We start from the raw sequence: 12,152 nt of genomic DNA on the forward strand, positions 1-12,152 counted from the left end.
TCTTGCAGGTTAACAGCCAGCTCCAGAATAGAAATGTGCCTCTATAGGCTGCTCTGCCAGATGCCCCCGAGAGACTGCGTCCCTATGTAGGACATAATAAAATTCTCCTGGCCAAAGACCCTACATATGAGAGGAGCAAGGATCTCATCCAGGTCAGTAGTTCAAACCCTTATCCAGGAGAAGCACATGGGACAAAAAGAGAAATGTAGCAACCCCTCTGAACAGTACAAGCTGTTTGGAAATGCTGGTTTGAACATGCAAATGTAGCGTTGCTGGGCATGTGCAGCCTCTTGTGCAGCATCCCATGCAAGAAGCTATTAGCAAGTTGAATTTCACAAATGCCCACTAGCTCCTAGCTCGCAGCAGTGTGGTGAGGTTCACCGGGAGCAAGAGCAGCAATCACTTCATCTTGTCAAAGATCTCTGCTCATCATCACGGCAAGAGGCTGAGCTGCAGCCTCCACGCTTCTCAGACAGTGAGTCTGTACTAACCAACCATTGCCCACATTCACCTCTACCTCAGATGAGGATTCTTCAGCAGAACCACGAGGTCCACTTCGGATGATAAAAATCAAAGTCCCCTGAGCCTATAAAGTGAATGGAGACCATTGCTGGGGCGGTTTCCACCAAAGATCAGCACGTTAGCTTCTGAATTTTCTACATTAGCCATCCTGGATTACTGCTGTATCCAACATTTAGGATGCTTAAACAAAAAGAGGGATGCAGAGCACAGATTAAAAAGCCTCTGTCCTGCAGGTGCTGTAGCAGACATTCATTGCATCCCATGCCAGCTATGCTACAAGCAGGACATGGTTAACCTTTGCTATGAGGCACTGGCCCAGCAGCTCTCAGCAAACCTGGGATCTCAGTGCCAGTTAAAATCTCAAAATTCTACATCACCAGGTGAGTCCTGCTCCTGCACACCTGTACCTCAGGAATAGTTACCTTCTACTACCATGCTGAAAGACAGGAATTCATTTTTGCTAACTTGCTGCAATGAAGTTTTATTATAAGCTTGGGGTATCCTCAATATGCACCCAGTCCTTATAAACCCATTCAATTTGGATTCAGCTCTTCCTAATAGCATTCCAATTTGAGACATAGCAAGATCCAATCATTATTAGGTCTATATTAAGCTCGAACCACAATAAGGAAATCCCTATGAATTTGCATTTTTTTCAAGTACAATGCATTCTCTTCTCCAGGAGACAAACCAAACAGCCTCAGACCTCAGCAGTTAACAGAAAATGAGTCAGCTCTGTGAAAACATTTAACATTCAAGATGGTTTTTAAGCCCCTAAGATTTGTAATTCTGATTTATGTAAACATCTGAAACAACTACTTAATACAGTTTAAGAATCAAAAGCAATTTTTAGAAAACTATTCAAAATGAAAAATAAGTATCTGTTGCCTGGAGTCCATTCCAAATGCTGAACTTGAACATCATTAATTCCTTTTCCAGAATTCAAAGCACAAGCACACATTCATAGTAAAATAATGTATGTCCTTTACTAGGGACAGGTACACCTTTAAGTAAGGGGAAAAAAAAGTATTTCACTTACATGTAAGAGATAGATTTATTATTTCAGACATGATTTTTATATTAAAATTCTTTTATGTGTAACTACTATTACAGAACACCTTAGGACATCCCTTGATACATATTAGCATAAATAGCACCATACAGTCCAGCAAAATTACACCAGACTGGCATTAAACTCCTTCAGTGCTAACAGTCAAGAGCTGGGACTCTTCAGTTAACTGGCCTTAAGAACATACCGATCAACAAAATCCACATTCATTATAGTTTTTATTATTCTCAGGCAGCAAATTCTCCGAAGTCCTTCAATAAACAACCCCAAGCGTTATGTTGCTGGTTCTATTTTGTCAATCTCTTCCTTCTTTGGACTCTCCTCTCGATTTTTGCCCTGTTGCAAGGTATACACTGATGGGCCCATCCTCAGGATCTTCCCACTGCCCAGGCACTCGTCCCCCTTGTAGAACACGGCAAACTAGGAGATAAACACAGGGAGAGCCTTTTTAGCAGCTGCAGAAACCATCGTGAGCAACTGCAGGTTGTGCAAGACCTGTTGGAGAGTGAGCACGTTCATTTATACCTGTTCTGGCTAAATCTGAAAAAAACCCTGAAAAAAACCAAAAAAACACGCAAATCACAGAGGATTTGTTGGCTCACATGAGTGTATATTTATAAACATGTTGGTGGAAAATTCATCATGAACTTCTACAAGACCATCTCAAAACTCTTCAGTTACTGAGGTGGAATAGATTGTGCTGGAAAATTTCCTTTCCAAACGGGATGACACACATAACATCATCTGCATCTCCACTGGACCTTCCCCAGACAACTGTGCCCAGCCTGCAGTGGCACTTCCCAAAACAGGAAGGGGCCAAGGACTATGGCAGCAGACCATCTGCAAGGAAGCAACTGGAGTTCCCCGATGTGCTCAGCAGGTTCCTGCAGGACAGGGGAGCCCAGACCTCCTGCCTTGTCTCACTCCCTGGCAAAACAGAGCCCGGTTACAGGCTCAGCAGCTGCTGGCACTCAGGGGCTTCTCATGTCTCTCATAAGCTGTCTGGATTCTTCTCAGCTTCTCTCCACTACAAATAGTTCTCAAATAACTTCCCTCCTGATGTGACCCACAGGCCCCCAAGTATCGGGGAGGGTGGGTACAACAGATGCTGGGAGAAGGCATGCAGGGAATATTTGAGAGCCACTGTGCTGGGATGTGATGGAGTATATTTATATTGGCAGTGTTAAAAGGCATCGCTTTTAGGCACAGCACCTCTTCTCAGTACTCTACAGGACAATGGACTTCCCCAGACAGAGCCTCCCTAAACTGGTTTGAACACTAAACCCATGTTAAGCAGCCAATTACCAAATTAACGCCTTTTAAAATCTATTTCTTGCAAACAACAACAGCTTCCATTTCTGCATATACAACTGATCACCAGAGATGTTTCCATGTATTTCTAAAACTTGTAAGCAAGTTTCTCAGACTATACAGATAATAACAGATCACTTAAAACTAGAAACAATCTCCTCGAAAACAGTTGATGAATAGTCAAAATAGAGCTAACCACTCTCACATGTAAATAAATTAATTATTTTGCTCCAGCTACTCTGTGTTATTAGCCAGATAAGGTAAAACACAAAAATGGCAGGAAAACTACTTCTAATAACTTACCTGTCCAGGTGTGATAGCTCTTGCTGGCTTTACTAGTGTTACCCACACACTCCCATCTTGGTTTAGAGTCAGGACACAAGGCACTAGAGCAGAAAATTATCAGAAACACCTGACATGAGCAGAAAACCTGACAGTTAACCATTATGTTCATGTTAAAGAAGGAAAACCTAGGCTAAACAGATCTAAGTCAAGGTACAGAATTGTTGCATAACACACTGCAGAAACAGGAAGGCCAAGCCAAAACCTTTCCACTATCTGCAGAACTACAGCAACACGCTACCAGAGTTTCACAGACTGAGTAAGACAAAAAGTAAAACAAGGTTTGACTACCCAGTGCCATCTGGTGCCGAAATCTGAAATGACATTCCATCATCTTCTCTCTAACAAGCTCTGCCGGAGGTTCCTCCGCTATCCAGTGCACTCGGTTTGTCCGCAGGAGGTCTCTGTACAGAGCAGGGTGATCTCTTGATGGTGCCTTAAAAAATGTTTATTTATTGCTGATGTTTTTGCCAAAGAGGTGGAGCTTGTAAAGTGAAGCATGAAGTATAGAAGGAGCATCAAGCCATAGCAAGATGAAGGCAATATGAGCAAGAAAGCAAGCATTTGTTAGCACTTAAGTAGGCTACAGCAAGCCTGAATGCTTTGTCAGTCTTCCACTCCCCTCAGAGTCATGTCTCTTCCTGTATGCTTTTCCCTCCAACTGCATTTCTGCCTTCTTCAGGCTGAGTTCAGAAATCTGACCTCCTTTATCCTATCTCAACAAGATGCTACCTTCTTCTTTTTCAGCTTCCCAAATGAACACCTCCCCAACAAAGGCACTGCCTTTGACAAACTCACTGCAGGGCATAAAAAAAAATTTCTTAGTATTCCTGTGTGTTTCTTCTCAATTCTCATTTGATTATGGTCCCCCCCACCAGCACACCAACAAGTAGCAGAACACCTTATCACAATCACATCAGTATCCAAGAGGAGTAACAACTGCATGAACAGGAAGAAACATCATATGATTAGCCATTAACACACCAATTATTTGCATTATTATACATATTCTGCCTCAGTTTTCAAAATGATAAAACTCTGTCACTGGCTCCTTATTCTTTTACTAGAAAAACAAAGCAGCAATAGATCATAAAGCAAGATAATACGTATTTTATAAACCACGTCCTAATAACTAAGATAAAATCCTCATCCTTTAGAGTAGAAAATGAGAGTTCAGGAGATTGGCTGATTCTTTTCAGTATTTGCCTTTTGCTTGGAAAAGCTCTGTGCCAAAATCTAAAACAATTTGGTGCTCATGAAAAGCCTGTTTGGAAAATGTTTCATATCTGCTGATACATTAGTTGGTTCTTGTTTCCCCCAAGAGGAAAGCCAAGAATTCTGCCCACGTTAGGCTCATGCTCCATATAGCAGCAGTCACAAAATGTATGCATCAGTCATTTGCAAACCCAGTGTTAATTAACTCACCACATAGACATCTCCAGTGTTGACATCTTTGTCTACAACAAACCAAGCATCCTTGAGGCCTGCCAGCCGAGCCCTCTGGCCTATTGTGAAGAGGAACCAACCTAAAGAAATATAAAAATGGAATATTGCTAGGAACTTTTCATCTTTTTCTTTCAGAAAAACACATTAAAATAATTTCCCCAAAACGTTACCACTAAACAAAGAATAACAAACCAAGCTGCCTTAGAGAAGAGGACCAGTCACAAACTAAAACTAACATCTACTTGAAATTTCATCTGTACCTGAAATGCAAACTAAAGATTTCAAATAATCCATTTCACCTGTGGTATTCTTAAGTCTTATAAAAGACAAACATTTCTTTATTTCAGTTTCAATTTGTGGGTTTTTTACCATTCAGTCTTGCCAGTCCCTTACTTTTATGTACCAGTGTAACACTCTATTACCATACATTACTTGGGAGAGGAACTCAATTCTGGCAGCTTGAACTGAGGACAGCAAAGGAAGAACACATGGGAGAAAAGGAAAAGTTAAGGTGCCCATGTTTGATGCTGTCCTGCTGTGTATCACTGAGGTGCATTTTCTTCTACAAAGTTTAGATACTAAAGATTATGGAAAGGAAGCACACTCATTTTGAAGGAATTAAGTGAACAATGATCTCCTGGTATTAAAATAACAACCACTTAGTATTGACAGAGTAACCCTAATAATTATTTGCTTTCCTGCAATCTGGAACAACTAATCAAGAATCAGTTGTAGTTCAAGGCTCTACTATTGGATACAGCAAATTTTCCATGGTTTAACAAACAGGGTAAAAATTTGTAGACTCCTTTGGAATTTCCCAAAATTTGTCCCTCCAGATATAAGCAGTATTGTTCCATTTATCTAAAAGTAAGTTATTACGGTAAGTTAGCCAATTACCTTTGTGTCTTCCCACCACCTTCTTATCTTCAATGGAAATAAAGTTACCTGGTTGAGGTTCCAAATACTAACAAAGAGGAAGAGGTAAGTCACAAGACAGCCCAAGAAGACCTCACAGCATATTTCAGATCCTGTAACTACATTCTCTTGAAGCTGAAGAAGAAGAAAGAAGCAAACTCTGCCCAAGCAGCTTACTGACTCTTCCTCAATACTGCTCTCACAGAAAAGCAGGAAGGGCAGTAACTCTAGGCTTCAAGTCCCCTATCCTCACATATGTCAGGGGACAGCAGGATCCAGCAATTTGTCCCTCTCACATTCCAACCATTTGTCAGAGCCTGGCAGGCACAGGAGTGCATGTTCACTCCTTTTGCCCCAGAAAAGGAGTGACTGCTGGTAGAGGGGCAAGATACCTCCCCCAGGCTGTGGGTGTCAGCTTCTAACTAGGCTTCGGACTGCAAAGGCAGGTGGGACATTGCTACTTACTGTGGGCCACAAGCTGCTGGAGATTTTTCTATAGACAGTGACTGAAGGCCAGAAGAAAACAAAGATTGTCACAGATTTAGTGTTGCTCACCTCGAGAAGGAATTTTTCAAAGTTTCTTTCACCAATGAAGCAGATCCCCATACTCTGAAAAGGAAACATGGAATTGAATCCATAAAAGCAGAGAAAAACATTTGAAATAATGTCTGTCCAAGAAATTGTTTGAAATAATCTGTCCAAGACGGTTTTTTTCCCTCCCATATATGCCAAACTATCTTAGGGATGTCATAAACAAATCCACAACATCTGCTGCAACATAGGTAAACTAATTCTATACAGAATCGGTGAGAGCTGTAAGCACTGAAAGTAAGAGAGATACTAGGAAATAGAAAATCTGTTCAATAAATAAATACATTAACCTTGGTGACTAGATTGTATGTACATTAAAAACAGAAGTCTCTTTCATACTGAGGTACAAAAGTAACAAAATGATACAGTGATGGTCCATCTCTTGAAAAAAAACACTTTCAGAACAAAACAGGCTTTTCTTTTCCTTTCAGTTATTGCTGACATTCTTCAAGCATCCATTTACTGAGGCTGAATATAAACATGAAAAGCAATCAAGGCAGCATCAGCAAAACAACTACTGCCTGCATTACAGTTTTTAAGATCAACTCATGAAGTCTTAGTTCTCAAAGAAACGTAACTTTTTTTTTTTTTAAGAGTAACTATGGGAAAAGAGTATGATCCAATTTCTAAAGACATAGTGAAAAATTACAGTGAGGAAGCTCTTAAAAGCTATGGAGAATAAAGACCAGAGGCTTCTCCCTTGCTATGATAGAGGATGCTTTCCTTCAGGCTCACAGCATCTGACACATTCACCTTCATCTTAGCTCTTCTGACATACAACAGCAGACAAAATACCTGCAAGCTAAAATACACAACTAACCACAAGCTCCTGAAAGTACTTTTACGGCAGTAGCCAGCTATGAAAAATGCTTCCCAGCCTATTATATTATTCTTTTCTATTAGAAACTGATGGGTTGCCAGAGATTAAAGTTCGAAAAGTTCAGGAAAGTTGTTTTAGAGAGAAATACACATCAAAAGAGTTTTAAGTGTTACCATGCCTCTTTTTTCTTTAACACATGATGAAGGTCATGTTCTGCTGCTATCTTCTTTACAAAACTTTTTGTTAAATCCCCTAAAGGGAAGATCGTTTTCCTCAAAGCATCCTGTGAGATCTGACTTAGAAAGAATGTCTGGTCCTTAAAGAGGTCAGCGCCTTGAAGGAGTTTCACAGCTGCAAAGTTAAACACATAAAACACCTCATCATAACTACCATTAATAGTTCAACTTGCTTTAGTATTTTGACAATCAACATTTCTGTTTTAGTATTTCCAAATACATATTAAAGACAGGATTTTGCATGTTTTTCAAAATCTAATGAAAACACCCGGATATTTTCTCGTCACTAATAAGATCTTGAAGATTCTGCATTTGTACAGTGCAGAATCTTACAAAGTCTTACACTGCCTCACATCTATTTCAATAGTGCATGTGTCACTGGCAAGGACATTGACAATACAAGAAACAAAAACAACTTTCACATTTCCTGTGAAAGAGAGAACAAAGATTCAAATACCTTGGAGTACACTGTTCTTCAGAAAGACACTGTTTTGCCCTGAAATCACCTCAAATCAATGATTTGAGCAATCAGTGGAGTTATTGCCAATGCTCAGAGATGGGAGTCGGACTTTGCTCTTTAAAATAGATGAAATCTCCTGATTGCCCAGATGAAATAAAACTGGTACAGTTCTTCAATCACGTTCTGCCCCCTCTCTTTAAAAGTTAATAGCTCTGCTGTTGTACAAACACTACTTACGTGCTTCTTGACTAGAACACGAACTACAGGCCAATAGTTCAGTCACAACTGGCAATATAAAATCTCAGTAACAGGGAAAGGAAGCTCATCACAAAACACTACATCTGTAAATCACAGTCTGTCCCATATATAGACCATAGGTCCAGTTGGGGCCATTTCAACTTCCCAGAAGTAAAATTAAAACAAAGAAAAAAATAAACCCCTTTAAGTCCAGAACAAACAAATGAAAGCAGAGAATCTATAAAGTAAAATCATCACTGTGGCAGCTTTGCATAGCTTCAGTTTACAAGTTTTTTTCCCTTTGGGTATAGCATGCTTCTCACCATGTATCAGACATTCATCTGACTCTTAAAACAGAATCTGTAGTATTTGAGAAGTCAGGGTCCTTTTCAGTAATGTAAATACCTTGTTTAGCACAACCAACCTTCTACAAAGGCTGGGGTCTAATCGGTAATCATTGTGTGTAAGGTAACAAACATCTCTGACTCTGTGACAACAAATGTAGTTTAAATTTCCCTTTCATATGTAGGATAAAACAGGAAATGAAGTCACAACTTACTATTTCTAACTTCAAAACGGTTTCTGAAAAGCCTCTGTGGTCTTCTAGTATGTTTCTGTTGAAACACTTCCTCATCCTCCAGTGAGGTCCTGGCATAATGCCCAGTAGCAATTGCATCTGCTCCTATCAAGGAAAAAAACCCAAATATAACATAAAGGCACAAACTTGAAATTCACAGTTCGAAACAGGATTGCAAACATACAGCAAGAAAAGCAGAAAGTAATGAAAGAAGAAAACCTAGACAAGTCTTATACTGACAATAATTGTACTCCTGCTATTTAAATAACGCAAACTATTCACCAGCATGCCAGCACTTGTGCTTTTGTACTTTAAGGAAAACTTAAGAATGTAGAACTTAGTGGTCAGGTCAATGCGTATCCCTGAAATAAATCTGTTCCTACATATGAGCAACCTAATCTAGTGGAAGATGTCCCTGCTCAGGGCAGGGGAGCTGGACTAGATGATCTTTGGAAGTCTCTCCCAACCTGAAACATTCTATAATTTTGTATGCAAAAGCAATCTTAAAACCAAATACTTTGTGATTACTGACATACTACCACAGATATATGAGTTAGGCATGCACATGGACTCATGTATTTCCCCACCTTTTAAAGAGTTTGTTTCCTTTAAGCATTTCCACGGCACACACTCTGTACTGACACACTTGAAAATACCTTACCAAGGTTATCCATAGCATAATGCAGAAAGTAGTTGAATTTGATGTGCTTGTTACACAAAATATCAGGATTAGGCGTCCTTCCCAATTCATACTCTTTTAAGAGGTCACTGTAAAATAAAGACTCAAATGTCTATCAGAATCATTAATATGCATAATACTATCAGAAACTGGACAGTGTTTAACTATGAGAACCTGAGTGTCCCAGTCTCGGAGAAGATCCAGTTATACTAAACATTTTATGTTAGAAATAATATTAGATTGTAATGCGCAAAAAAACCCAATCCTTGGAAGACTTTCCCCAAAGTGCACTGAGGACAGGGTCAAATTATCACTTACAATCTTGTAACCCCGCTTTATTAAATTAATATTCCCTCTGGGCAGATGTGGCTGTCCACTGTGCACATCCTACCCAACTCTTATGGAATACTTACTTTCAGAATTAACAACCCTATTTAATTTTTCAGTGGGACAATGTGGTGGTACACACCAGGAGTGTCTCAGTGGAACAGACAATAACTTCAGCTGCAATAACGTCACCACAAGCAGTCATCACTCATGGGGCTTAATTTTAGAGACATTTTCCTGTCCTTTTTTTTCCCCTTCTAGAAATTCAAAGCTTCTCAAAGTTATGTTGTCCTTTTACACTGCTGCACAATTACTTAGTATTTATTATTCACTTGAAAACACTGAAATAATAACTAATGAAATTAAACCTGCATACAACATTGCCCTGAGATATCAAAAGGCCTCATCACTGCATCATTTTGCTTGCTGTCAATAGCCACTGCAGTCAAGAGGAACTGAGGGCACAGACTGGATTTAAAAGAACAACAGCAATCCTAGTATTTGGTTTTACTTTTCTCCATCTGAAACTGAATCACTTGCTTCTGCCTTATGTGTGATACATTACATTAGTAAATAGAAAATAAAGCAACATATCTTTTACTTTCTCTAACTCCTTTTTAAAAGTTCTGAATTCAACAACTGCTGCTAATAATTAAATCACCTGGGTCTACCCAGAGATGCCTCCCTCTTGCTGGCTCACACTGTACTCTTATGGTACACTGGGAGTTCTGTAAAGGACTCAGCACAAAGCCAGACTCACATCAGTTCAGAACTTCTAGTAAAGCACAGAACCAGAGAAAGGGCAATGAAGGATGTCTACAGGACAGAGTTCCTTTTCTCTAACGCAAAGAACTGAAACAGGCTTTGCAAAAACCATGGAAAAGACAAGACCTGGAACAGTTCTCATGATAAAAGGTGTCTTATGGTGAATAACCCTTTTAAGAGAGATCCAGAGGAGGAGTAAATTTAAGGTCAGTGATGACAGTAAAGAAAAAAGGATTCTGGAACAAACCGAGACACTTGTAACAGAGAGTTAGGAAACACTGTATTAATAAAGCCCAAAAAGTTTTGTAGCACTTATTCATTCTCTCACAGCAAAAATAGAATAATGGAGTGAACTTCCCCAGCAAAGGGCTGTTTTGCTGTTTTCTTCACTGACTATCCAAAAGTTTGGTGCTCAGCTTGATGTCATTTCAACATGCAGTACAAGTAGCATGACCAGGTTATTCCTCGCTTTCAAGTAACGTAGTAACAGCACTACTTAAAGGGGGATGATGAAGATCAGGAACCAACTTTTATGTACTTATGTTCAGCGCATAAAGATAAATTATGCTGTTATACCAACATGTCCCTTCTTCTCCTACCTTCCAAGAAAATCTCTCAGCTTTTCCTATGTAGAACGTCCCTTAAAGTGAAATAAATTCACAGAAAATCTGAGCACCCTCTTCAGAGAACAGCTTCAAATTCGTTTTAAGTTTAAAGAAACAAGACTAGGTCACAATCATTTTATGCTAAACTGGATTCAGCACACATTATGTAAAATGCTCTGTGTAAGCTGCACATACAGACAATAACTGCACCCCATTAAATAATTTTTTTTCAAGTTGCAGTAAGGTTGGGCCAGTACACGGGTAGCTGAAGAAATAAGCTGCAACAAAGCAACTGCTACACACTACCACAAGGAGAAATCTCTTATTAATTTTAAAATAACACATTAAAACCAAGATATAAATTCTGACCTTAAATACAAACAAGAGAAAAGGTAATTCCTCAATATTTAACAGGCTTCAGGGCTTTCTCTTAGCACTGATAATACTGCAGTGAATTGCCATTGCCCATTATCTGTCCATTCTTGCTTTTCATTATAACATGGCACCACACTAATATACTGGAAAACCAGCTAGTGTAAATGCGTTTCTACCTGAACACTTCGTTCCAGTATTCCTTCACGTAGGAAACCTGGTGAAACGGGATATCAAGCTTCTGGCACACCCGGTAAGCATCTTCACAATCTCTGTCAATAGAGCAAGCTCCTTGTTCATCCAGAGGGTCCCAGTTCTTCATAAACACACCTGTCACCTGGTACCCTATTAAATGAAGGCGAGAATGTCTTAGAAAGTTAAATTCCTACAGCCTGGACGCAAACCCTGTGTTTCTCAGGAATGGCTTTGGTAACTGCATCTTTCCGAAGATGCTGAGTAGTCCTGTGCTAAACTCTACAGCAGAGTTATTGTATAGCTATGGTTTTTTTCTCTAGGTAATAGCTAATCCAAGCTCCTGTGGCAACCTAACGCGACGGTAAGCCCCAACTCCCACCCCCTCCTTCGCGGCTATTCTGCCGTCCCGGCGGTGCCCGGCTCTCCGCGCTGCCCTGCCCGGCGTGCGGCCGCTCCGGCAGCCCGAGGGGGCGGCTGAGCGGGCACCGAGAGGGGACACGCGGCCCGCGCAGCGCGGCACAGGGCACGGCCGGCCCCGCCGCCCTCACCCCCGCCCCGCACCTCGGCGGCGGAGCAGCAGCGCGGCCACGGCGCTGTCCACGCCGCCGGACACGGCGCAGGCCACGCGGCGGCCCTGGGCCGCCAGCATCGCCCCCGCTTCCGCCCGCCCCGCGCTCCCCACA

The 12,152-nt window shown here is 40.7% G+C and overlaps 1 protein-coding gene across 3 annotated transcripts; it reads right to left on the minus strand.

Annotated features, from left to right (window-relative positions):
* Nucleotides 1-1,489: 1,489 nt before the first annotated feature.
* On the minus strand, nt 1,490-12,148 carry TRMU (tRNA mitochondrial 2-thiouridylase). Of its 3 annotated transcripts, XM_048301846.1 has the most exons (11): nt 12,031-12,148; nt 11,454-11,619; nt 9,188-9,294; nt 8,509-8,631; nt 7,195-7,367; nt 6,161-6,214; nt 5,588-5,654; nt 4,670-4,770; nt 3,536-3,680; nt 3,206-3,288; nt 1,490-2,011 (listed from the first exon to the last, which is right to left on the minus strand). In XM_048301846.1, exons 1-11 carry the CDS (start codon nt 12,116-12,118, stop codon nt 1,865-1,867), a joined length of 1,254 nt encoding a protein of 417 aa, XP_048157803.1. In that variant the 5' UTR covers nt 12,119-12,148; the 3' UTR covers nt 1,490-1,864. The 3 variants fall into 3 exon arrangements, with proteins under 3 accessions (XP_048157803.1, XP_048157805.1, XP_048157804.1); XM_048301847.1 differs by lacking the exon at nt 1,490-2,011 and having other exon boundaries at nt 3,233-3,314; XM_048301848.1 differs by lacking the exons at nt 11,454-11,619; nt 12,031-12,148 and having other exon boundaries at nt 7,195-7,308; nt 8,509-11,446.
* Between the last annotated feature and the right edge of the window lie 4 nt (nt 12,149-12,152).

This window comes from Corvus hawaiiensis, chromosome 4 (assembly GCF_020740725.1).
Source record: "Corvus hawaiiensis isolate bCorHaw1 chromosome 4, bCorHaw1.pri.cur, whole genome shotgun sequence".
NCBI classification, from domain to species: Eukaryota; Metazoa; Chordata; class Aves; order Passeriformes; family Corvidae; genus Corvus; species Corvus hawaiiensis.